The sequence below is a fragment of the Neopelma chrysocephalum genome, unplaced genomic scaffold (assembly GCF_003984885.1).
Source record: "Neopelma chrysocephalum unplaced genomic scaffold, ASM398488v2 Primary Assembly neopelma1_143, whole genome shotgun sequence".
Classification (NCBI taxonomy): Eukaryota; Metazoa; Chordata; class Aves; order Passeriformes; family Pipridae; genus Neopelma; species Neopelma chrysocephalum.
Genome location: NW_020897805.1, coordinates 1,093,223 through 1,120,292, shown reverse-complemented (window position 1 = coordinate 1,120,292; position 27,070 = coordinate 1,093,223). Strand labels below are relative to the sequence as shown.

Here is a 27,070-nt window from a genome sequence, read left to right as displayed (position 1 = left end):
AGAAGCAAAACCCAGCCACAAAGCATTCTCATTACCAGTTTGTGACAGTTGCCCCTCTCCAGAAATGGTATGACAGTATTCTTCCTTGCCACCCCCAGTGATCCCTAAGAAATCACCACCATCATGGCTTACCCCTGAGCCACAGAAGCGTCCCAGACGGGGTGCAGTGCTGTCGTAACCATCATAAATCTCCATGTAGTCGTACCCACAGTCAGCCTCCTCCTCAATCTCGAATATCTGGAATATTAGCTCCACCCCATAGCCATCTTCAGCTACAATCACCCATTCACAGTTGGCTTGACCTGGGTAGTTGTTGTCCCCAAACTGAGCATGGGAATATAGCTCCTTAGTTCGTACTTCAGCCTTTAAGAGCCCACCACACTCTGAAGGAAGAAAAGGGCACAAAACAGTCTCTCAAAGGCCTTACCTCACAACAAATACTCGTCCCACTTTTGGGCCAGTCATGAGCAGAGAAGACCTCCAGCTTGAAGTACAGTAGGGAAGGTAGTTAAACACTGCACCAAACTACCATAAAAGAGTGAATTCTCCAGTCACCCATGAATCCATAGACCCACAGAGCTAAGAGAAGCTTGGTTCTTTTGGTACAGAACACACGTGGAAAGAGGTGACCAGTTTAAACTGGCAGGATGGGGTTCTTGACACATTATACTCTGGGAAAATGTATTGTTTTAGAAAGCAACTGCTTTGTTCTTTGCACTTGTGCTGTAGCTGAAATTCTGACTCCAAGTATTTTGTCAGCAGGAAGTTGAGGCACATCAAAAAACTGGGGAGCAAAACAATCCTTTTCTGCCCACACAATACACAAAAGTAGCCCTGTGTTTGTGCAGAAGGTGTACTTTAACACAGAGTTCTCCTGCAGCCAATGAGGAAGATGCCTCTTCACCAGTCTCTCATGCACTGCCACTTAGAGCACATTTCACCTGTTTACAGTGGCAGGGATTTCAAAGAAGTGAATGTTGGTACAACACGCCCACCTCTGGGCTGCCATGGATAAGAGGATCAAGCTGTGTCTGTCCACAGCACAGCTCTGCTTCTACCATAATCAATCTAATGTGGGCCTGTTTCGTGTGTGGGCCAGTACGTGGACTAAACTGCACCACCTCCTTTTCCGATGGTTGATGTGGAACAGAAGGGATTGTTGCTCAATCAAACACCTCCAATTTAAACAAAAGAGCATGAGCAGGAATGTCCAATACCAAGAGACCTCTGAGTTATTATGGAAACTGGTATTTATGGTATTGTGGCAGCAACGGTCTGGGAACTGAATATACAATCAGTTAAAGTTCAGGCTAAGCTTATTTGGGAGAAAAGTGTGTTTGGTTTTGCCTAGTAAAAAAATGCAGTGAGACTTGATGATATCTTATGGCACTGGGGTATTGGCAGGCAACCAGCTTACCTGTGCTATGCTTTGCCTGGAAACCTCTCCTTTGCACAGAAGCATCAGAGTAAAACCTGAGGAACATCTTGTTGGTAGAAGCCACTACAGGGTCTGGTTTCTTGCTGCCACAGAAGCGGCCAAGGATAGGTGACTTGCTGTTGGGTCCATCATACATTTCTAAGTGGTCATAGGCACATTCTTGGTGCTGTTCAATCTCAAACTCATTGAAGGTCTACAGCAAGAATATGGAGAATTGAGACAGACATCTGTAAATCTGAGTATGCGATTTAGCAGAGGATGAAATGCCAAGTGAGAAACAGATCAAACAGTGCATCTGCCCAAGCCTCCTCCCACAGAACAGTGTGCTTTCAGACAAGAATGATCTCAGGGTGGCAGAGCTCAGAATTCCGTATCAATGTGCCATGTTGCCTTAGCCTTGCTGCCTCACATAGGTGCATGACAACAGTTATCAACTGCAAGCCTTATAAGCATTTATTTTTTTCCACTGGGAACCCTGCCTAGCACACCAAATGGGCTGTTCTTCAATATTACTTCCACTGAGCACAGGGATTATTTCCCCCAGTGCCTGAGCCATCTGCACAGATTTGGGCGTGTCCTGTCATTTCCATAAGGCCATGTTGTAAAATGGCCCTGATGCCCATCCCTCAGAGGGGTTGGGGACCAGCTCAGCCACCACCTTATTTAGATACCACCCCAACAAAGTGGTTCACAAGGAGAGGTAGGGGTGGGAGGGCATGTTATTGCCTGCAAACAGAGGGCAATACTCCACAGTTGTCATCTCCTGGAGAATCCTCTAAGCTGCCTCTCCCCTCCTGGTGTCTCTCTTGAGACCTTCTGCCCTTTTGCAAGCCAGGGCAGCCTCCCACAACACTCTCCTCCAAGAGCCCCAAACAGGACCTGTAGGCATCAACCTCCTGCTCACACAGTGGTGGTGGGAAGTCACTTGAGCTCCTTACAACCCAGCCTGCTTCTCCCCTCACAGTCCCGCTCTCTGGTTACTCACCACTTTCACTCGGTGGCCAGGTGTTGCAGAGATGTCCCAGGTGCACTCTTTCCGGCTGGGGTACTTGTCAGGCCAGTTGGGACTGCTCATCACTCCCTCCGCACCACTCAGCTTGTGCTCACAACCAGCTTGAGGGAGAGGGAGCACACTGAGGCAAGTCTCACATGGGAACCCTCTAGTGTCCTACATGCTCCTCTCTGCCCACTGAGACCCCTCAACAGGGCAGGGATAGGGAAGGCTTCAGTCACCAAACAAGACCTTTTAGTATTACTGCATAGTTCTAGTGGGTTTGTCCTATACTTTTTTGAGCTAACCTGGCAGCTGGTGAAATGGACTATCTCATTCTCCTGGGCCTCATTAACCTCATTGACATCCTCACTCCCTAATTATTCTCCTGCTCCTCCATCTCATCTGCCCTGCTCCCAGGGCAGTGGTATCAACCCCTCCACTGTGGTTGACTCTGGTGCTATCTCAGCCTCGCATTGTTTTGCCAACTTGGAAAGCTGAATCAGCTCATGGAGAGATCAGACAAGGACCGGAGATGATACACAGGAGAGCCATGGCAGCACACAGCAGGGGTAGTGGTGCAGGAAGAAAGGTAATTTTGGCACCAGCAAATGGTTAGATCAGCCCATCCTTTTTCTTCTGACTCAAATACAATAATTAAATGAAGCAGCAGTGACCAGTCTAATGGTGATGTCCCACAACTGCTCCTTTTGCTAGCCCAACTTCTTATTCCCACCCTGTTTCCCCTATGGTGATATAGAGGGGAAGACTGGGGAATGAGTCAGTCCCCTACTCCTTTTTCTTGGGCAGTTTTTCAGCTAGTTGGGGCTTTTTTGGTGCCCCAGCCTGGTACATTGTACAAACTTCCTTCCAACACAGGGCAGAAAGGACCCTGAATCAAGCCGTGTTTGAAGTACCTTGGCTTTCCTGAGGGCAGGAAGTGGGGACCTTACCTTCTTTACAGTCATGGCCATTTTCATGCAGCATGAAGCCATTTCTGCACTGGCATGTATAACTCCCAAAGGTGTTGATACATTCGTGCTGGCAACCACCATTGTCTTTGGAGCATTCATCCTTGTCTGGGCAGGATCAAAACAACAAACACTGAGTTGACAGTGAGACAGACTACCACAGTCACCAACTGGGAACCCCACCCCAGGCTGGCAGATAGCAGTGCAAACCTTCAACCTCTACTGCTGGATTAGTCCAGTCAGCTCTTTAGCCCAGATACTATTCTCTTCAATTGTCTTTCATTTAATAAAATACATCACAAATGTATTTTATTTTATAATATAAGTTTAATAGTTAAAGACTTCTGTCTAAAAGAAACCTATAGCAGTGTCCCATACTTTTAAAATAGAGTCCAGGAAAAGTATCACATAAATTCACTAGCCTAGGCAAAATGCTACTGGCCAGCCTTTATATTTTGAAGTTCCTTTGTGCCCTGATGAGCCTCCCTTTTTAAATAGCTCTATCTGAAAGCACAAACAGCCAGAGAGGAAGAAGATCTAAGGTATGACCTGCTCTCTGAAGCTGAAATATGCCCCAGTGGATGTTCAGGACTCTATATTCCTCAATCTCACTGTTCTGAGCATAGGATCTGCTCATAGTTTCCAATTCAACTTAAATTATGAGCAGTTTATCTCCATTTTTTCTTGGGACAATGCCCTCCCTAAATCTCATTAACCCCATCTATCTTCTCACTCCCAAACATACTACAGCCCTGATTCTACTCTGCACCTGTATTAATTCAAGGCTGTTTTGCCTGATCATCCTCTGCAAAAATCATTAATACTCTTTGGTCTCTGCTGAAAAGACAGTATGAAATTGAATTTCTACTTCCAAATGACATCCAATTAACCTCTAGAACTGCCTGCCAGCAAGGTCCATCACTGACACAAAGTATTCAGAACAGAGGATGAGGAACTTCCACTAGCACACACTGCTTTGATGGGAATAATTGCTGTATAGAATACTACTGGAAATTTTCTAAATCTTCTAGTTTCAGAGGAAAAAGCTTTCCTTTAATGACTCTAGGGACAGAGATAACTTCTAGAATTGGGTTCCCCATTGTTTCCTGCTGTGGAAAGACTGGAGGCATTGATGCAATCCATGCATCTTGCAGACACCACACTATGAAACTGGACCATACACTGCACTGAGAAACCAAGATGAAGGTGACAGAGCACAGAGCAACCATGCTTTTAAATGTAATCATGTCAGGCTCTGCCTGATCTAACAGGAGGTTGAAGAAAATTCATCAAAACCAAGAGGTTTGGTCAGAAGACACAGCTAAGCAAGTGAAAGGATACAGCCACGTACCAGAGAAGTAGTGAACTTTAAAGCCTTTCTTGGAGACCGTGTTGTCTGATTTGAACTCCAGTCTCATGTTGTTGCCATAGGATGTGATTACTTCGGGCTTCTCTGAGCCACAGAATCTGCCATGTAGCTTGGAGTCAGAAGCCAGCTCACTACGAACCTCAACATAGTCATATTTACAGACCTGACAAGACAGAAGATTTCTCAGCTCTGTGGACTTGGAACAGAGAATTCCAGAGGAAGGGGACAGAGGCTTCACTGAGAAGGAACAGAAACAGTCTTGTACTCAAACACACTCCTAACTTCCCCAAAATCTCCTTTGTCAGTTTTCTCAGCCCTTCCCTTGTTGCCCTGATTTTAAAGCATAGTTGTGTTTATCAGAACAGCAATGGTTCCATTTAATTTAGCTAAAATAATTTAGCTTATCCAAGAGCCTGACAGTGTTGAATGAACTTCAGCAGCCTACTGAATTAAGGAAGTGCCACTGCTCCCATTTACAGTGCGGAAAATGAGACCTGAATGCTTTGTTCAAACCCCACCCTGTGCTTGGCAGGACAGAGAACAGACTCTTTTATTGGTTATTTCATTTATCCTTGAAGAACTCTACTTTATTGTTCATTTCCAATTATTTTCTTGCAAAGGCAGCACTGGGGAAGTGGGGGATGGTACATTAGGGCTGGAAAATACCTACAGTTATGCAAAACTGGTAGAGAAAAGAAGCCCATTGTGCTGATTTTGGCTGGGGTAGATTTAATTTTCTTCACAATGGCTAGTATGGTGTTGTGTTTTGGATTTGTGCTGAAAACAGGGTTGATAATATAAAGATGTTTTTGTTATTTCTGAGCAGCGCTTCCAAGTCAAGGCCTTTTCTGCTTCTCATACCGTTCCACCAGCAAGGAGGCTGGGGGTGTACAAGGAGTTGGGAAGGGATACAGTCAGGACAGCTGATCCTAACTGACCAAAGGGATATTCCAGACCATATGACATCATGGTCAGTGTATAAAGTGGGAGGAAGAAGGAGGAAGAGGGAGCATTCAGAGTGACAGTGTTTGTTCCTCCCAAGTAACCATTACGTGTGATGGAGCCTTGTTTTGCTGGGGATGGCTGAACACCTGCCTGCCCATTGGAAGTAGTGAACTAATTCCTTGTTTTTCTTTGCTTGCTTGTGTGGCTTTTCCTTCATCTATTAAATTGTTTATCTCAACCCATGAGCTTTCCTCACTTTTACCTTTCCAATTCTTCCCCCATTGCACTGGGGGGAAGTGAGCGAGCAGTTGTGTGGTGTTTAGTTGCCAGATGGGGTTAAACCATTACACGTATTTATAATAGAACAGCTTTAATCCTTCCACTCTATAGAGAAAGCAGATTCAGACTTCAAGGAGAACAATCACTGTTATTTGTGTCATTCTGTCAAGGGCAGGAAAACAACCAGAAGCTCTACCAGTAAGACAGAGCCTCCTCTTCCTTGTACCCCAAGGATTTAGCCAGTTCTGAGTTAGCCAATAGTCCCACCTCTGAGATGAAGGGACTGGTTACGTACATCATTGCCTTCCAGATCAAACACCTCGAACTGCAGAGAGATCCGGTACTGGGCTGGAGCTACCACCTGCCAGACGCAGTTTTTGTTAGTAGGATATTCCTTGGGCCATCCAGGGCTAGTAATGGTCCCATTGAGCTTGGTGATGAAGCCCCCACAGGCAGCTGGAGAGGCAATAAATGAACACAAGGTTTACTTGGTTCTGTTCAGACACACAGATTGGGCCACAGTGTTAACTAGGAGATGAATCAGATCCGGGTTGGTACATTTCGAATCCCAGCCTTGAGAACAGGTTTAAAATGCTGGCAACTGTGAAGAAGACAGAAACCTCAGCTGCTGTAAATCACCAGTGAAATACAGAGTTAGGCTTTGTCCCTGAGAGCCACCACATAAGGCTGATCTTCTCTTTAATCTCTCCTCTTGGGCTTACTGTGAATCAGTTGACTTGACATGCACAACACAGTTTTAAAGGCCAGCTCAGTAAATTCACCTACACTCAGTGCTACAAACCTTACTATTTCAAGTTGATCAGTAATGGAACAATTATAAGATAATAGAATCCTAGGGAAGACTGTCAACTCTTCAGGGGCTTATTATATGTAGACTGCTTCTCCTCTAGGGAAAATAAATGACAAAGTCAAAGACTTAGATTTATTATCCCATTTCCCTTAAAAATTTAGGACATCTCAGCTTCATCCTCTTGTGGGAGGGCAGGGCTTTTACCTCAAAGGAGTCAACCTCAATTTGCTTTTTTGCTGCAAAATTCTATTTGCAATGAAGCATTTTTTTTCCCTGTTTTTTCTTGCTGTTTCTTGAGAGTAATGAGATATGGCCACATCCTCAAAACCCACAGGGACAAAAGCTTTCTGTGCCTTGTTCCCAGCACCATTTTGCATTAAGAGAACTAACCCAAGGGAGCAGCTTCAATACAAATAGTGTAGCAAGCATATCTGGAGAAACAAAAGCAATTTACTCTGTTGTATATTGCTATATTTTTAAAGACTATCCTTTTTGTATTGCCCACAAATGAAGTTTAAAACAGGAGGTTAAGAGTGAAGTTCAAAAAACACTTGCTAAGTTAGAGTGGTTTGCCCTAGTTATAGTGGCTTGACCACATTATACTGGTTTGCTCAAAACTGCAAGGAATTATTAAAAAAAAAAGACAGAAGCCTTTTGCACACACCTAGCTCTGCCCTCACCAAGTCAACAGCACTCTTCCCCAGACAGTTTGACAAAAGCAGAAGTCGGGCAACCTGGATGACTTTGAGAGCACCACTCACAGGGTGTGGAGCTCCCTTCATGTCTCAGCTGACAGGCAGAGCTATGAGACAAGAACAATGGATGGATTTTCAGCACATCAACAGCTGTATTGTTGGCAGGAGCAAACATTTGTTGCATGAGATTAACAGTATAAATAGAAAGCTGACACAAACAGTTTCTGTTGAAGGTGTGGGGGGTTTTCCTCCATAACAGAGCAGGGGAATTTACTCCTCAGTATAGAGAATGTCTGTTTTGCATGCAAACAAAACATTGATATTTTATTATATGAAGTAAATTTTTTTCAGAAAAGAAAAAATCAGCTTTAGATTTATATACTTTTAGGCCACTCAATGGTTAGGTTGTAATGCCTACACTTCCTTGTGCTGTACTGTGGGAGATCTGGTCTGAACAGCAATCTCTGGCCATGAAGGACAACTGGTTTTAGGGATGTTTAGCAGTAGAGAATCAGAGTATTTTCAGTTTTTTAACCAAAACTTGTTTTTCAATGGAAGATGTTGACAAAAAGAAATTTTTCAGGTGGTGGAAAATAAACTGAAACAAAGAGGATGTAGGGGCAAGGAAAATCATCTCCAAAGACTGTTAAATTTCATTTTTAGCCATAGTACTCATCCTATAGACAGATGCCTCAATCTGTAAGTTACTTACCTTCACAGCTCTTTTTATCAGCTGTCAACTCATAGCCAGGCTCGCAGGTACATTTGTAACTGCCCAGTGTGTTCTCACAGTGCTGCTCACAACCACCATTGTCTGGCAGAGAACATTCATCCATCTCTGTCAGGAGAAAACCAGAACAAGTCACACTTTCTTGACCACCCAAACTTCCTATTCCTCATGCAACCCTTCTGTACAGAAGGAACAGAGCAATAGCTGCTCATCTGAGCCCATGGAGTGGGCACTGCAGCAAACCTCACAAATGCTAAAGCACTCCTAAACATGAAACCATAAAGGACTACAATTACTGTTAGTATCCACTAGTGCTTTTTCTAGACAGGAGCAGGGAGGCTCCTGTAAAGACTTGACTGCCTTTTGTTCTCATTTGCCTGGTTTTTTGTTCTGTTTAAGTTCCTTATGCTCTTGAGTGACAGAAACCAGCCCATTACGGTGCCCACAGTAATGGAGCTGAGGGAAGTCATACCCCACTGAACAGGGTGCAGCAGAGGAGCTGGGAGGACATGCAAGTAGTTCTGCCTTTTCATAGACACTTGAAGTCCTGCCACCCTGGGCTTTGAAGTCAGGCTCTTCAATCACATCTCAACAACTTGAACTGACATTTTAATATACAGATAGCCAGATGTATTAGCTTTTCATCCTGACCTCTGATTCCACATGCATCCCTTAACAGATGATTTTATTAACATGGGGTGGCCTCAGCTAGCAGCCAAACTCCAACCCAGCTGCTGGTTCACTCCCCACCCCCTCCCACTCCAGTGGAACAAGGGAGAAAACAGGAAGAATAGGAGCAAGAAAGCTCCTGCGTTGAGACAGGCAAATTACCCACCAATTACTGTTGTGGGCCAAACAGACTCAACTTTGGGGAACGTAATTTCATTTATTGACAATTAATATAAATATTTGAGTACTGGTTTTGGTATTGGGATACAGAAGCTGAAAACAAATATGTTAAAATACTTATGGAAAACAGCTTTCTGGTCCCCTTTTCTGGCTCAACTTCACTCCAGGCTCCTCTCCTCCTGTTTTGTATCACCACGACTTACACTCAGTCCCTTCAGAAAAGCCATGAGCATGCAAAGGCAGGAGGAGACTGGAAGCCACAGTCCATACACGACTCTGCTTCTCCTTCCTTCTCATACTTCCCTCCTGCTCCAGCATGGGTTCTCCACGAGCAGGGAATGTTTGCTCTGCCATGAGGCACCCCCACCTTCTCTTCCTGTGACCTTGGACTTACCTCTGCTGTTTTACATTTTTTGTTCCCTCCTCCTCTCTCTCCCTGTCATTTTTAACCTATCTTAAACATGTTTTCACAGAGGTGCCACCAGGCCAGCTGATGGGCTCAGACTTGTCCTGCACTGGGTCCACTGCGGAGCCAGCTGAACCATCTGTCTGGCACGGGGCAGCCCCTGCAGACCCCACTGCCAACACCTTGACACTTACACCCTATATAATGTTCCCGTAACAGTACACAGTACTGCTGTGTAGATGAAATAGGAACAGCCTTGACTAGATTATCACTGTGGGTCCCTTCCAGCTGAAATATTCTATTTTCTTCTATTGATAACACTGTCTTCCTGCAAAGCCTTCCTGAAGTTGGGAACCCCCACTGCAACAGTTCCAGTGCAAACAGATTTTATTTTCTGGTTTTTGTTTGTGGATTCACTATGAAGAAAGTAGAGTATTTCTTTGCTGCTCTTTTCTTAGGTACAGGTTCAATAGTTCTAATCTGGCTGTTAAATTACTTGGTTGAGAAAAAAGAGAGGCTGAAATTCCTATGATTATCAAAACCCCCTGTGATCAGTCTTTACCCTGGGAAGGACATGTCCTGGATATGGGCAGGTATATTTTACAGAGTGTTGTTTTTCTTCTGATATTTGCCATGAAGAAGAAAGGCACACCAATGTGCGCGTCAGATAACCACTTCACTACTAATACTTCGACCATATACAAAACAGGCTTCAGTGACACAAACAATTTGTTACAGAAATGAAGATAACTAATAAAGAATAATCCTGGAGCCTTCCCTTGAGATCCACCTGATGGGGTGGATATGAGGTAGTTGCTCTTCATATCTTCCAGACATTGCCTCTTGGATGTGACAAAGGCTTACCCTGTCTGAGCTGTTTGTAGATTCATTTTCTCTGAAAAGTTAGAAGTTACCACTGCATGTTCTCATGAAGCATGGCATTCAATTCCATCCTTAACTCTGTTTTTTTTTAGCTAAGTTATTTTCTTTCATTGTTGTAATACATGTAATTGAACCTCTATTAATTTCCTAACTCATTAAGGCAAAACTGACCTACTGCTTGGTCAGATATGGGTGGCAGTCTGAAGAGTGCCTGCAGAGCCATCTAATTTGTTTCTTTACTTTGTTCATGAAATGTCTGATAGTCACAATCCCTCTTGATATGGAGGTACAGTTTGCAGACTTGAAACTCCACAGGTAGCCTGCAGGTGTGTCTACCCAGCTTTTGCACACTGACATCAACTCTGCCCACAATGCTAGCTGGCTAGAAGTTGTGTAGTTTTGTCTACTGTGATGCTTGGTCCAAACAAATACACTCTGCTCCTCAGCTGAAGTTACTGGCATGGACTTAGAAACAACCTACCCATCCAACAGCTACACGGTTTCTGGTTCAAATATGTGACATCTGAGCAGACACTGGAAGATCTAGTCTGCCAGCAAAAACTACACAGAAAATACCTGTGTCTGCAATTGTACTACTGTGCATGTTTACACATTTTTACATAAAAAAAGAATAAATTTATCTCTCACTATCTGTATCACAAAGAAAGCACCCCAGGTTCAGGTGCATAACTTTCTTCCCCTACAAACTTGCAGGAGAACCTCAGATTCTAGAGAATGACTTGCTGTGTCTCCATGTAGTGCTAATCCCTGAAAGACATTCTGCCACATTCAGCCTGCACTGTTCACTCCTGAAAGAAGCCAAAATGTCTTTAGGAAGAGGTACTCCCTGTGTCTTTATGGAACCTGAAAAATTTAAACAAGAAAGTCTAGACGCTGTGAGAGTATTTCAGGGACTGGAATTAAACATCACAGTATTTGCAATCACCCTTTGTCACAGTCCATTAAGATCTCTCAAATGTACAAGATAATGTACTCTGTAAATTAAACTTCCTTTAACTAATTTTTTTTTCTGCACATAAGTGCATGGCTTAAGAATTACAGGTTATAGATTATGAAACCTTATTACTTGAATGGTGAAGAAGTGAATTCATGTGATAGATTAATCTCAGCAAAGGGGATTGAGCCCTGACAGGTTTGTTTGCTGTATTTCTTAATGAGCTCGTGAATTAAATTTTAATTCACAGAGTACATTCTCCTGCAAATTTCAGAAATCTAAATGGACCATGACACCCTTAACACAAGACAAAAGTTAAAGTAGAAATAAATAAAGGACTTTTGCAATCCAAATATTGGCATTGCAGCTATTATTTCTGTACAATTGTCACTGAACCTAAGAGAAACATGACTGTCTACCTTGCAGCAGTTCTGCACGTATTTTTCCCAAGCAGTTAGATATTCCGTTCTTGCCTCTATCAAGTCACCAGGATGCTGGTAAAGGACCAGCTCTTAAAAAAAAGAAAAAAAAAGTAAAAAAAAAAATCTTATTTTTACTCACGTCTTCCTGAAGAGAATCTCAGTTTAGGAACACATTTGTCTCTTAAAGCACTCAGATTTTTTTTCTGGGATTCCACTTGCATTCAGATTTATCATCTCTCCAGAGGCTTCTTTTGGAATAAAACTTAAGCATGCAGTTGTTTTTAATACTCTTTGTGCAGTATTAGTACCTTATTTGAAAATGTAAGTGTCCCCTGGCATGGCTAAACGGAGGTGACATTCTGTCCAGCTGTGCCACACCAGGTGTTAGTGCCTGTGCTGATACTGGCCCAGCAGGCTTTCCTTCTGTCCTTGTCAGGGAGGCAGCATTCATGCCTCAGTATCAAGCAATTTGTATATAAATTTGATATCAGCAGTTGCACAGAAAAATCTAAGAGCTCTTAACTACAAGTAGATACAGTCATAATTGGTCATTTGAGGATGGCAGTAGTTTAAGGGATGAATTGTACCCAGCTTTGACTGTGAGTGGTACTAGATCACATACCTTTAAAGAAATTTGCTGCAAAGCCTGCTTTATTGATGGTTGCATCAGATGCAAACTTCATCCACACTTTGTTCGAACTGGATTTGATGTCTTCTGGCTTCTCGTAGCCACAGAAGTGGCCGATCAGTGGGCTCTGTTCAGTGAGGCCATCCCGGATCTCCAGGTAGTCATAAGAGCATGCATCGTGCCATTCAATCTGCAATAGGAAAAGTGTGTGCCTGTACCTCGCTAGTATGGATTCTTCAAGCCAGGCTAGCTCCCCAGATAGACTTTGGCCAGAGATCAGCTCCCCAAACAACTGGCTACGAGGTACTTGCCTCATGGCTGCCACTGAGCTTTCCTGCAGTTGGAATTGCATTCAAGCCTAGGCACATCTCAGTTCTACCACTATTTTCTGGCTATCCTCTGGTGCAACCCAGGCCCTGACTATCTAAAAACTGCTTTTTCATGAGAAGCTGTAAGAAACAGAGCTGAACAACTGCAAACAGAAAGGTTTAGGAAACTGCTGCAGGGTCACAGCTAGGAGCTAGTGGTATCAGCCCTTTACAGGACAAACATGGTAAGTGTACCCAGGCTACAACAGCCTATGGGATAGATGGGATTTTTATGCACCAGCTAAGGTCCTGTCCACTCCTGTCTGTGATATATACATCAGTTGTCAAAGACAAACCATTGGGAACCTAACTAAGAGGGTAAGACATCCTATAATGCAGTAGGAGAAAACCTTTTGTGAGTTCTTCAAAGCCTGTTTGCCATCTGGGAACATGACGTTTCTTTGGGGAGTCACATCCTTCAATCTGCCAAGTCCCAGTGACATGAAAAAGAGATTTTTGCCTGGATTGGGACCATTTACTTTCATTTGACTGGATGAAAATTTAAGGATTCATGAGTCCTTATTTAACATCATCAACACTTTTGAGTCCCTTCTAATTATATTTGTCTAAAGCAACAGTTTTTGAAAACTCATCATAAAAACCTGGCTTCAAAATCTCTGAGCAAACTTCTGGTGAGAATAAATGATATTCTGAAGTAGTCAAAAGATTTTAAAAAAAAATTATTATTTACACCACTGTCTTCTTAATTTTAAAGGACCTAAAGAGGCAAAACAGTATCTGTAATATAATATACAATTACATTTCTCACCTCAAAGGCTTGGAATGTAATTCCTATGTGAAAACCCTCAGAAACTGTGATCTTCCAGATGCACTCTTTGGAAGGTCTGTAGTCATCTGGGTAATTGGGAGATTGGATCTGTCCAGCATCTTTGTGAATTTCTCCACCACAAATAGCTTCATAAAAAAGAAACAGCAAAACCCTGAGATTGCAGGTTTTTCCGTAGGTAAAGCCTGCTCCTAATTCAAATCTGTATCAATATCACCTGTTATACAAAGGCAACTCACAAGTCATGGAGGTTTTTACAAATCTAACATCTTGCCTTAGTGACAGTGTCTCCTGTCTTGCTGTGCCAACGTCCTTAGAAGGTGAACTCACTGGGACAGAGAATTTTTATGAATTTGTGTGTTTCATACTCCTGGTTGCCTTCATATCTGCTTGAAACCTGCTAACAGCACTATGAACCAAGAAAAGTTGGCAAAAAACCCCAACAACAAAACCCAAAAATAAAAAAAAGTTGCAAATCTAATCCAGCCACACGATGGCAATATTAACAAGCACAAGTTGAGCTGTTCACCACCAAACCATCAGGCTGACGGCTGTGCATGAAAAATTAAGTTTCAGTGTCAAATGTGAGAATGAGTAAGTTTAAAGACCAAGAACAGAAAATTCAGTGAAAATCTAGTTTTATAAAAATCTGGTAGAGACATCAAAGACAATAACAGTTCAACAAAATTGCCTGCAAGACTACATAAGAAATAAAGGTAAGATCACAAGCTAAAACCTGTGTTACCTCATGATGCATGACACACATGTCTGCAAAAGACATATGAATGTTTTGGTTGTATTCAAAGTCAAGCAAACAAAAAGCACCAGCAGTAAGTATAAGAGACATGGTACTGCAATGACACTGCCAGACATCAACCATCCTCACCCTTGGGTTCTCCCCACAATGCATTGTATTAGCAATTCAGAGGTGTCCTGGAAATTGCTTGCATTGGGTAACACTGTCTTGGTTTTGCATTGTAAGCTGTAATGTAACCTAGTTAAAAGCACTGTTTTATTAGTGAAGTGCTACAGTCTTTCTTAAAGAATCAGTGTTAAAGCACCACCAAACAGTTGCACTGAAAAATTCAGCTACAGAGCACCATTTAGATTGCAGTTTGAGTTCATACATTCAGAGCTACAAGTGGTGCTTGAGAGAAGCTCTGAGGGACTCTTTAAAGAACTGTCTCTCCCACCTAACAGAAAGAGGACTATGAGAGCAGAGAACTGACTTTTTTTTAAGAGCCATAAAACTGACAGCCAACAAATAATATTTTCTCCATCCACTGCAGTAGTTCAGACAACTATACTTGGAAAAGCCCTACTGCAAAATGGAGAAAACATCTGCTGACAGAGCCTGAGAAGGCAATAATGATGACAAATATCAGGCTGCCAGCAGAGCTGTAGGGCAAAACCGCCAACATCTTCTCATCTTGAATCTTATGAAAGAAAGGGGACAGAATGACTGAACTAAGAGGACACTTTCCCTACATTATCTGTCATTTAGTATCAAGTAATTCTACCATAATGTGGCTACAATGCTTATGCCTCTTTCCTCACATCTTCTGAAAACTCTCAGTCCAAGACTCAGAGGAGTCCAAATCCAAAAATCAGTCCTCACCCAAAGAGCTTCCAGTAAAGTTCAGATGCACGAGCATTTACATGCACTCTCACTAAAGCAGAAGACAGAGAAGCAGAGCTAAAACCCACTTTGGTTTTTTTAGTATGTGAGGGAGGAGTTCAAAAGAAAAAGAGGAACTAACAGCAACACGGAAAGATTTTGGACAAAAACTGATAAAAAAATTAAACATTTATGTGTAAACCCTCCTGGAAATAAAGATTACCTTTATTGCCTAAGCACAGAAGTCACAAAACAGCTGAGCAAGCCACCTGACAATGGAGGAAAGAAACAAGCCATTACCAGAGCTTGCTTTAGAGGGAAATAGAGATTAAGGAAGATTTTTAGAAAATCTCCTATTTCAGCAAATAAATTATGGAGAGAGATGCAGATAATCTTACTACCTGCTGCTCTTTCAAGAGGAGGCTGAATTAAGAAAAGAACTATGCAACGTGCCATCACTATTTCTGTTGTACAAGCTGGTTTCCACCAGTCATACTCTGTGCTTGCTCTCAGGCATAGCCATAGATTTCATACCTTTCCAATGGGAAACTTCTTGCAGGAAAGGGTTACATAAAACACCAGTCTTGAAGAGGCAGGAAAACATGAACAGTTGGAGTTTGTTTGACCACTAGATGCACATTCCACTTCCAGTTCCTCTATTCAAAAGTCAAGTGAAGCAAGTATTGCTTATATTTACTGAACCTTTAGGGATCATTTATCAATCAACAAGAAACATGGGAAATTAGCAAGAGAAAAGAAAGTCACTTTGCAAAGTGACTTTGGAATGTAGCCAATGTAAATTTTTTTTCTTCCAATACCATTTAGCAATATTAAGCATGATGCTGTATACACTAGTTTGATCACTTCTAATTCCAGCAAACTACCATAAAAGGGGTGTTACAAACCACATGGTCCAAGCAACAGCTGCTTTTCAGAAGAAATATTAAAAAAGAAAAAAAGAAATGAGGCAAGCTACCTCTGTCTCTGGGGCAACAATTCCTGCAGAAACCAGATATTTCTCCTGTGAAACAGATTTGTTAGTCCCTTACTGCTGTGAAATCCTCATGTGCTTTATTTGCACTTCCCCAACAGTCCCATGTTTGCTTCGCTTCCCTCTGTTAGTATCATTATTCATGAGTTTATTGGACACTTGGGCACTGGGCTTCCAGCATCATACTTGTTCCTGTGGCTGAAGAAAGAAGATGATGCAATGTCGGTACCAGTACAGTCAGCCTCAGTACTGCTGACAATGTTGGTACTTCTAAGAAAATGCCTGTTGCCCACAGAACAGTGGAATCATTATTGTAAAAAAAATAAAAGCATATATGGAAAAGGGATGTTACTGATTTGTAGTGACTGTGGCAGTATTGCTCCTCCTCTGAAGTGGTTTCATCATCCCAGTGCCATGCAAGTTTCTAAAGTACCTGACCTGTAGAAGATCTGACATGCTAATTTCCAATCTTCTGTAAGTAAAACATACAAGGGAGAAACAAAAGAGCAATCTTTGCATTTGAGATAAAAAAAAAAAAGAAAACCACCCCAAGACAAGCTGTATTAAGTGATATAAAATGTATGGTCCCAAACAGAACTTCACCTACTAAAACAGTGAAAGAAACTCCTGCAAACCCCACACTGCTGCTTGCAGGGGCTGGTTAGAGCAAACAGAACCTGGCCTATGTACAGAAGCTATTGCTTTGTGTTGCTCTCCTGTTGTGCCCCCCAAGATGTGATGATCTGGTTGGAAGATCCATGCCTTGTCTACTGAAACAATGCACAAAATCTGCCAATTTCCATAAAAAACAAGAGCATGGCTGTATTTAACCACACAGTGCAGCAGAACTCCTGCTGAACCCGTAAACCCCCTGCATCCTGTTCTGCCTGCTCCATACAATGTGACAGACTTCTAGCTAAGGGCTGTACCTTCATAGACCACAAAGAAGCCTTTCCCCAGGATGTTACTGCTGCTCCGGAACTCGATCCACAGCCTGCTGTCCGTGGATATTACTGGCTCAGGAATCTTGTCACCACAAAATCTACCTACAAGGCAGGAAAGAGACAGTCAGGATCTTTGTGATCTCCTGGCTGATGGGCATCACAGTGGCTCCAGGAAGCAAAGAATCTGTGGTTAAAGGAGCTATGCTTGTGGAAAAGACCCTTTCGGTCCCATCACTTGTGCTTTTGAATAAGTTTCTGTGTCCCCCCCTTCACTAATTCATATTCTTTTCAATTATGAAATGAATGAAAGTTCTCTTCAGCTGGGAGCAGAATCCAGTAGTCACAGATGAAGCTTCTGTTGCCCTGGTAAATTCAAAAGGGCTCATGTTTTGATCACATAATTGGGCAAATGAGCTTCAATGAACTATCCCCAGTCCTTCCAGAGATGTGACATTAGGGAACATTCTTTCCACCTGCTAGGCCTTGGAAACTCCTTCAGCATTTTGCACGCAAGAGTAAATTGTCTAAGTCAAGCCAAGGGCAAGACACGGCCATGCTGGTGAGGAAAAAACTCTTATTCTCTGCTCAACTTCTCCCAGTTAAGCTTCTGTAGTCATTTAATTGCTTTCAAGAGAATGAGACCAAGAGCCTTTTTGCTCCATGGTTCCCCCAGCAATAAGCTCTCTGGCACTCCCCAGCACTGGCAAATACCCAAATTCTGCAATCAAGTATGAATCCTGAAACAGATCAGCTGCAGATGCATCTTCAGCCCAAACAACCTCAACAACCCCAATTTGGTGCTCTTCTACCTATTCAAGCCAGATGCTCCTCACAGAAACAGAGGAAGCACCAAGTATCCCCTGATAGTCAGGAACCTGCACTTGGGTCAGGAGCTTGCACAGCGCAAATACGGTTTTTCACTTCAGCTGACACCAGCACAGCTATACACTGAATTCAACACGGTCTTGGCACCCTGTCCAACTGAATCCCACTGGGATTTAGACAGAGGTGGAGAATACTTCTTCAGGTTGAATTCAGTCAGGGCAGTGGTGAGAGGGATCTTGGCATCTTTGAAAAACCCCTACTGGGTAAAAACCTGGTTAATGCCTTACCTGCAATACAGCCTCTTAGTTCCCATTACCTGGCTGGGAATGGCAGTTTCACCATCAACTTTTTTCTCTTGCAGAATCACCCATCCAAATATTATCTTGGACCCAGCTTTACTCAGCTACTATTGTACCCCCAAGCTGTCCAGTACTGTTGGGGTAGCATGACAACCAATGTACCAATAGCATCTCTGATCTCCACTCCCAAAGGCGATGCTAAAAACAGCATCGGCGCTGCAAAGCTCCTTCCTCTAGGGTCACTGAGCAACTGCCTCCTGGATTTAGACTTGGAGTTTAACAGGGGTGTCAAGAAGAGGAAAAGCAGATGAGGAACGAGAATGAGCAAGCTCCTCAGAGTGTGATAAAGGGCCCATTCATAAAAAGTTATACACCATTTAAAGGCTGGGTTTTCACACACTTCCCTGGGAAAATATGCAGCACACATGTATTTTTTCTCTCCGCAAGAAGCCTGTGCTTTCACAATTCACACTAATCCCCCTCCCCACCCCCTGCTGAATTGCCGTCTGTCTGCCTCTTCCGAGCTAATTTCATGGGCTCAGCCCCATGCGGGAGCCATGGCCACTCATGCAGTATTTCCTTCCAGATGGAATCACTCCCAAGTCCACCTGCACTAGGGGGACAGGGAGGTGCTTGGCTTCTGAAATACCTTTAAATTACTCGGCAGAAAAAAAAATAACGAGGAGTTAAGTTGCAGCTGCTGGAGCAATGTTACCTGATGCACGTGCAGCGGAGAACAGCAATAAATGCTGCCAAATCCAAAACAGGCAGGAAGCAGTAAAGCCAGCTGTCAACTGCAGTGAAAGGTAGGCCCACAGAAACCTGGAGACCAGCACGGCTTCAGCCTCAGCACCTCACCTGGTACCAGGGCTAGGATGTCCAGTAGGGCCAAGGAGAGCACTCAAACCTCCCTAAACCCTCTGACCCAATGCTGACTGTCCCAGTCCTGTGCTGCAGCATGGGGCACAGCCGTTCTAACACAGCTGGGGATGCTACACAAGCCGATTGCTTTTTTTTCTTTCAGGCAGAAGGGGCTGTTTGCAGTGCAGCATTTTGCATGTTTGGGACACCAAGGTTAGGGGATGAAGTCAGGATCAGAGCCAGTAGAAAAGCAGGTGGGATTCCTGAACCACTCAGGGTGACAGAAGACTTGCAGTTACAATAGCAGGAGGCAGAGGAATAGGGAGGATACAGAGGAGCTGCACTTCTCAGAGAACAACACAACTTTTTGGGAATGGGAGCAGGAGCAGAGCAGAGTCCTTGCACAGTTTGACATCCTAGGCATGGTCTAGCAAGTTCCCTGCTAGGAATACAGAGGCTCCAAGTACAGAGTACTGTGCATTTGTAAACACAAATACTTGTGAAATAATGGCAGGAGTTTGGGTCAGGAGCTGTAGTACAGCTGCTTCATTCTGACTGCCTGACAATTTCACCCTGGACTTGGGAAAGAGCAATAATAAAACTCCAGAGACCACAGTTTTAGTCCCAGCCAGGGCCCTGACTCACTTCCCTCCCTGCATCCTTTCTCAAGCTGGAAAAGGAAGGAACAAAATCTTTGCTACCAAAGGTCTTGGAGTATGAATCATTTGGAGTGAATATAGCACACAAACATCGCTGGATGGAGACATTAAGGGATGGCCAGTGCACTGGCTTGACATAGGGTCCTTCCAGGTAAAGGAAGGTTTGTTTCTGTTTATTTTCCCCACCCACTCTCCAATGAATCAAGAACAACACACGAAATGCAATTAAAATGAAACAGGTACTCACCCAATAACGGAGCCTTTCTCCAGTAGCCATCACGCACCTCCACATAATCATACCAGCAAAGGCGACTTTTAAACAGGTCCATTGATGTGAAATTTAACATAATCTGAAAGGAGAGAGTACACATTTCTCTTTGGGGAAGGAGTTACTTTAAAAAGAAGATCCTACAGATTGTATTTCATCTCTGCTACAGTGCTGCCTAAGTAAGTATGCAGGAAAAGACAGTTGGGCAGTTGGTGGTATTTGTACATCAGCTTTCCTCAAAAAAGGAAGGCTTCTCAAGGTATTTTAATGAAACCATGACAGTACATGACAGCCGATAACTCTTTACAATCAACTCTGTAATTAAAAGTCAATGCTCCTCAGTTACTAAAATGCTACTTAGAAAAAGCCCAGTTTGGATTTTTAAAATTAAAAACCAAATCTTCATTTTTCAGCAATGTGAACATCATAGAGAAAGAGATTGTCACAAAACACACTTCTGGGGTCTATACCTTCATATAAATGACACTTGTAAGAAAAATATAATTTTGTTGATTAGGTTCCACATTCTGGCAATCAGACTCACACCATGACAATGATGCAATTGGGTTTAGTGGGTTTACCAAGCACAGCTTAGCATTAAAATGTTATTACTTCGATCTCCTTCCTCTGTCACATGGATCACAGGCCTTGGTCTGGGCCTATGGAGGTCACCGATGGGGTGTACTTTTATCTTTTTCCTCGCAGGATTTGACCCATGTATTCATTTACATCCATAGTCTGCCACAGAAATGTCATTAGCCTAAAATAAATGTCCTCTCCCAAAGTCCTGACTGGCAGTCCAGAAGGCAGTCTGCAATGATATCACTCACTTTTTTCATGCTTTTGCAGTTTTCTGACTTTGGACAGCAAAAGGAGATTTATCTGTTTCTATGCAGATGAATGCTACAAGCCCAATACCTGTTCTCAGCTAAAACCTCAGTGCTACAATGCTACTTTGTACCAATCACTGCATTTGATTAAACAGGTTAAGTTGAAGCATTCAATCCGAAATTGATGATTTATTTTCTTTTTTAACATTAGTGGCTCATCATCCAAACCAACACAACTCTTCTGAAGAGGCTGAGAAGCAAAGGGAGAGTTTACAGTAAGATTCCACACCACAAAACTCCCAATGCCACAGTTTCCAAACCTGGATGGCTCTTGGCCCTCCTGCCCCAGTGATGCTCTCCCTGCAGCTGATGGCAGGAGCTCAGTATGGTATGGAACTGGGCTTGCAGGTGACAGAACCAGGTCCTGGAGCCAGGCAGCTGTTGCAAAACGAATGAACTCTGCACTTTGTCCAAGTCTTAAGCATGTGTTGAGGGTGGTCCTCAGCAAAGTCACTCTGCCAAGGAGCTCCCAAGCTGGACTGTGCATTCTTGCAGCCTGGTATGGCATGAAAGGCTGGTGTTACTGGATTAAGGAAACATTTCATTTCTACAGGAAGATCAATAAAACAAAAAGAGCTGAGAAGAAGGTGGACAGGGTGGGTGATTGATGCGCAGCGGGGCTTGACGTTTCAAGGCGGGAACTGGGAGTTCCCTGACAGGCATATTATGCCTGTGTGATAGGGGCAGGCCACAGATGTCACTCATGGCTTCTTGGCTCCCTTAAGGGCCCCAGATGGTTAGCACATTTTATCTAACTCATCTGACTGGCACCTGGCTTTGGAAGGTGAGCTCAGCTGGAGATAGCAGGTGATAGGAAATGTCCATGCAGGGTTCAGCCTCGAATTGAGAGTGAGGATCAAAGATCAACACACAGTCCAGACCTGGGAGGAGGCTCTGCTCCAGCAGCACCTCTCCTCAGGACCGTGTATCTCTCACTCCATCTCTGGGAGGACAGCACTGGTGCTCATGAGCCTTTCCAGGCTCCATCCCTGGCATACGGAGATCTTCTGGCAGCTACTAACACTGTCATCACAGGCAAAATCACATGTGAGGGAAATGAAGAGTACACCTTGTGCTGGTGTGGCACCTACCTTCTCCCCTGGGGTCACCGAGATCCTCCAGACACAGTGGGAATAGGAGGGGTAGCCATTTGGAAAGCCAGGGGCTGAGAAATTACCTGTTGAGTCTTGCAACGTCTCTCCACAAGCTGCAAGAGAGGGGAAAAAACCTATCAAAAAGGAGCGACTCTGAAAGACAACAGGGTCTACCAAAATCTTTGCTTATGGCTGTAGTGTGTGGGTTGGTGGTTGGTACTCTAATGATGCTCATTCATGGTACTGGCCAAAGGTCATTGAGCACCTGAGACCTTGCCAAAGGGGTGATGTGAAATTTGTCAGAATTTCTAGGATAGAAGACAATCAGTGAAAGGACGTAGAGGAAACAGCTTTTAAAGAGGCCACCCTTCTTCCTTCATCTTCCTTCCACGTGCCAGCACTTTCAGGTTTCCACTAATCAAATGCAAAGTACTAACCCCACCCCACCTCACAACCACACAATTGCTGTGAGCAAATCTGTTTTCCCTTCATTACAAGCTGCTCAATGAAGTTCTCCTTAGTTACCATTGTTAAGTGTCTTTTTTGGGGCTAAAACATCCTAACAAAAGCAGGGCAAGCCCCACTGCCTTCATGCTTTAGCTGCCCTGCACCTACCCTGCCATCACACTGCACAGGACAAAACGTGAGCACGGCAGCCCATTGCTCTCCCAACTTCCCATTTTATGGCCTGCTGCAGTTGATGAAATGTAGATCCCACAGTGATTTTCAGGAAGCAAGGCACATGCACGTGCATATGCTCCTTTAGGGAACCACAGCTTCCAACATCTGGGAAAGCTGTGACTACTGTAGTTCCTGCTCTCTGAGCCAGGAAGACTGAGCCGGAATGAAGAGTGACCATCTACATCTGCAGAGCAGCTGACTGGTTAAGTGGGAAGACCACAAATATCAAAGCTCCCATTTCCTTCAGAGTGCTCACTAGACACATCCAAATACCTACTGCAAGATGCAGGGACCTTGGCTTGCCTGCTTCCCAGTCATTTTTCCAATTTCATAACACACAAGCTGCCCTTGATCTGCAACTTGGTTTCCTCAGAGACGGTAAGGCAGCCCCCAAAAATCCCTGATTAGGCAGCAGTGCTTTGAAAGATCCGACAAGGCCTTTCTTTTCTCATGGAAATGCCAGAGGTTGTTCCTCTGCTTGATGCTATCACACGCTAATTTTGCAGCCGTGATTACATTTAGATGGGCGGGTTGGAAGCTGAAGGTGAAAAGAGACTGATCCCATTCAAAAAGTTTGGTATCTTCAAACAGGGGAGAAGGAGTTACCTAACCAGAATTTCTTAATTTCCCTAAAGAAGTCTGATACACAGCTTGACAGATCAGATTAGATGAACAACAGGTGGGGACACAAAAAGGGGGTTTTCAATAATTTTTTTTTAATGAAGAGGGAATTCCAATCCATAACTCACTGAGATAAATGAACATTCTTTTTATCTGCTCAAAAATCTATTTAAACAAATATGAAATGGTGAAGAGAGCTCTAAATCATGGGAAACACATACAACATAACCATAGTGACATAAGGGATTATCACTCTCAGCTGAACCAGAGTGAAGGTTTCCAACAGTCCAGACTTAATTCTTGTAAGTGTAATTACACAGCTCTTGGCAAGACTGTGTAATTATGGAACAGGTACTATTCCATCTACTTCCAGAGACTGGTCTGTTGAAATATCATGAAAGGAGACCTATCTAACTATCCACCCTTGCAGAGGAAACTCCCCAGACACACTGGGAGAGGCTGGCCTTTCAGCATGGAGGAAAGTGCTTGCTTGCATGTGCAGGGGGAAGCATGATAACGAGCAGTGCATGTTTGTGTGTTGAGCACAGTCTCCTGCAGAGCATCTCAAAAAGTGATACAACTGCACTCCACTTAGTAGCAAAGAAGCCAGCAGGTCCAATAAAACCACTGTTTGGTACTTCTGGGATCCAAGAAACTGAGCAGCTAGAAAGCAACAGAGGTGAAAAGCAAAGTAGAAAGGTGAATGCTTCAGAACTCATTTGTAAATGAAGTAGCTGAATGACAGGCACTTACAGCTCATCAGCTGGTTACTGGTACACTGCATATATTTGAAAATGCCCAGAGTATTGGAGGAGATGATATAATGCAGGACCATTCTCAATTTATAGTTTGACCATTCTCGGTTTATATTTTAACCATTCCTGCATGGCCACACAGGCCTCTTTCCTTTAGCTCAGCACAAGATAGCAGGATGAGTTTTTTTAAAGCCTTTTGTAGAGACTATAGTCATCAAATCCTCAACCATGCAGCCATAACAAATCTAGCATTAACTACTATGTAGCAGACTGCATCTTGCCTTCCAGAAATTCCTTCAGCAAATTTCATATTGTTTCACCCGGCTTGGCACTAACTTTAACCCAGCAGGTATAAGCTTTGGGGAATTAAGAGCAATTTAAAACAGCAGGGTTTTAGAATGGACAAGCTAAGCAAGCCCTAACTGTAGCTGCCACATGAGCTCCAATCTAATGAAGTTGGAGAGCCCTGTTTCTTACAACAGACACAGCAGTTGTTCTGGCTCATACCAGCGCATACTTGTAACTCATCCTCCATCATACTAGCTCTTTCTTTGGGGAGATATTATAAAGCATTCTCAGATGGAGACTCTCTTTCTAGAAGGGAAGCTATCTGCCATTCAACTTCTGAATGATGTTGCTGCACTTTACCTAAAAATCCTCAGCTTGACTACTGAACAAAGTGTCCTCAACTTAAAGTCTCATTCAGACCCTGCTTGAACACACAGTTGAAGTCCTTTGATTTTGAACTCCCCTGCTTTGTATTTTGCTGGTACAGAACTTTTCAAGCTACAGATTCAAATGGCAGATGAAGATGTTAATGTCATTAAATATACTGCACCTCCTTTCAGGTGCAACCTAAGTATACATTTTGATGCAAAGAGAAAAAGAAAACCAAACCAGAACAACAGATATTTGAAAAAAAAAATTGTTTAGTAGGCTTAAAGCTCTAATCATTTTGCTGCCAAATACGTTCTGAACTACAATAACCTCTGCTAAAGCTTTGTGGAAAAAAATAAGTAGGAAAGTTCTACTTTGCAAGTAGAAAACTTGAGACTCCGAAGGGTCCTCATTTTAAAGAATGTTGCTTTGTAGCTTTTAGTTTAACTTTAACCTCAGGCCAAAGTGGCTTTTCAGCTTGCCTCAAGAAATCTAAATCTGTAGTTGATTCTTCCAGCTATGGGAATGAAAGCCTGCTTGGATTAATTCTGACTCAATCAAAAAACATAGTGCGAAACAAATCAACCCCTAAACTAATCAATGAGATAATTTCTGAAGAACAATGTTTTGTTCTACCAAAAGCAATTTAGAGATAATTATGAGTGGTAAAAAGAAAAAAAAGTTAATTAGAACTAACACACCTAAGAAAGTTACACCACCCACTATAAGCTAAAAGCAGTGATCCCCAAACATATGGACCCTGAAGTCCTCAGAATTCATTCTAGACCCTTATGAACCCACACTTTCTGACCTGTACATGGATACAGAGGAGCAGCGGATTTGCACACCAGCTATCTACCACTCTCCATGGCCTCACAAATGGTTTACAGAGCAGTGCTAGCCACCTACTTACTTAAGACATGACTCTGTATACTGGTAAAACTTAGCCCTCATCCTCCTCCCCTCTCTTTGTGACATATGTATTTCTAGAGGAGTAATCACTTATGATCATACTAGGTTTATGATCAGAGCCACTCTCAACTGAACTACTTGCTGGCCAGACCAACCCGTTTAGATAACCTAGGCTATGCTTGCAAAAGTCCTTTTTTACTTCCCCGCATTATTATAAAAGTTACAGAGTAATTCTGCAAAACTAGGGCAACTCTCTCATTCTCCAGTATCTTCTCATGGATGTTGACAACCTGCAGAAATTCAACAGAGTTTGTTAAATTTTCTACCTCCAAGCATCACACCTATTCCAGTCTCTTCCTAGTCACTGCAGTCCATGCCACAGGCACCAGATGGGTGCCATCTTTGCTTGAAACCTCTGTTTGCATCCTCATCCTCAGCCTGTCTTTAAGTCTGACAGACAGCTTCTCTGAAATCTGTTTTTCTCTATTAAAATATTCAGCTAAAACAGTGGCATAAACTTTCATTGTCTAACATCTCCAATTTAAAAGCATTCTCTTGTTCTGATGGATTAATCTAATCTCCCAGTCATATCTGTGACCCCAATGTTCTTTTTGTCAATCTTTCCAGACCCCATACAAAGTAGGACCTTGGTATTGGTCTATAGTATGTCACACTTACATAGATGGGTTCTCTATCAAAGCTGTTCCCAGTCTATCAACCCTTTGGCAGCAGAAAGAAGGATACAGCCCATTCCTGAACAGCCCAAAGCACCAGCTTCCAGCACCCAACTGGATGTTTCACAAATCAGCATCTTAGAGCTTTCTTCCATGTTATCCCCCAAGCAACACACCATAATCACAGAGACACACTTATGGTTTCCTTAAGGCTCATTTCTGGGACAACAACTATATAAATTACAACAGATATTTGATGGTGTGTAGAGACCCCAGTCTACCAGATATCCTTCCGCCACTTTGATAACTCCTAGTCCCCGCTCTGTGGTCTTGTACACTGATTTAATTTTCTGTGAACAGAGCCTACACTGGACCAACCTGAAGCCCTAAACCAAACCAGAATACTGGCAAAGTACTAATAGGAAACACATGTTAGGCAAGTTCACTTCTCCCAGAGCTTCAGCCTGAAGCATTTGATAGTCTGTGTTTCCCGAGTCTCTTTCCTCAAAGGGATCGTTAAGGTGCTCTTGAACTACAATGCCTTCCAGATAAACCATATGTCTACAATAAAGCTGGAGCCATCTCCACAAGCCATATTTACCTGGACATTTGTACAACTTCCTTGCCTGAGCGATGTCTCCCTGACTCAGGCGAATACGCTGCCCAATAGTTGGCCGGACCCCATTATCATCACGACGGGGGAGGATGGTGTCGAGGAAAACCCCTCTAAAGGGAAGAACAGAGAGACACAGAGCAGTGAAGTAGGGAAAGGGACACGATGCATAGAAGGTAATC

The 27,070-nt window shown here is 43.2% G+C and overlaps 1 protein-coding gene across 5 annotated transcripts in view; it reads right to left on the bottom strand.

The window, feature by feature from the left end:
- TLL2 (tolloid like 2) overlaps positions 1-27,070 on the bottom strand; it is a 90,853-nt gene that overhangs the window by 3,920 nt on the left and 59,863 nt on the right. For all 5 annotated transcript variants that reach the window (XM_027700162.1, XM_027700163.1, XM_027700164.1 and 2 more), the window contains 13 exons: positions 26,877-27,001; positions 21,973-22,088; positions 19,971-20,073; positions 17,065-17,181; positions 13,509-13,654; positions 12,366-12,561; positions 8,212-8,337; positions 6,289-6,449; positions 4,752-4,932; positions 3,383-3,508; positions 2,424-2,551; positions 1,418-1,631; positions 133-383 (listed from right to left, as the gene is read on the bottom strand). In XM_027700162.1, coding sequence (XP_027555963.1) covers positions 133-383; positions 1,418-1,631; positions 2,424-2,551; positions 3,383-3,508; positions 4,752-4,932; positions 6,289-6,449; positions 8,212-8,337; positions 12,366-12,561; positions 13,509-13,654; positions 17,065-17,181; positions 19,971-20,073; positions 21,973-22,088; positions 26,877-27,001 — 1,990 coding nt within the window. The remainder of the gene's footprint in view (positions 1-132; positions 384-1,417; positions 1,632-2,423; positions 2,552-3,382; positions 3,509-4,751; positions 4,933-6,288; positions 6,450-8,211; positions 8,338-12,365; positions 12,562-13,508; positions 13,655-17,064; positions 17,182-19,970; positions 20,074-21,972; positions 22,089-26,876; positions 27,002-27,070) is intronic.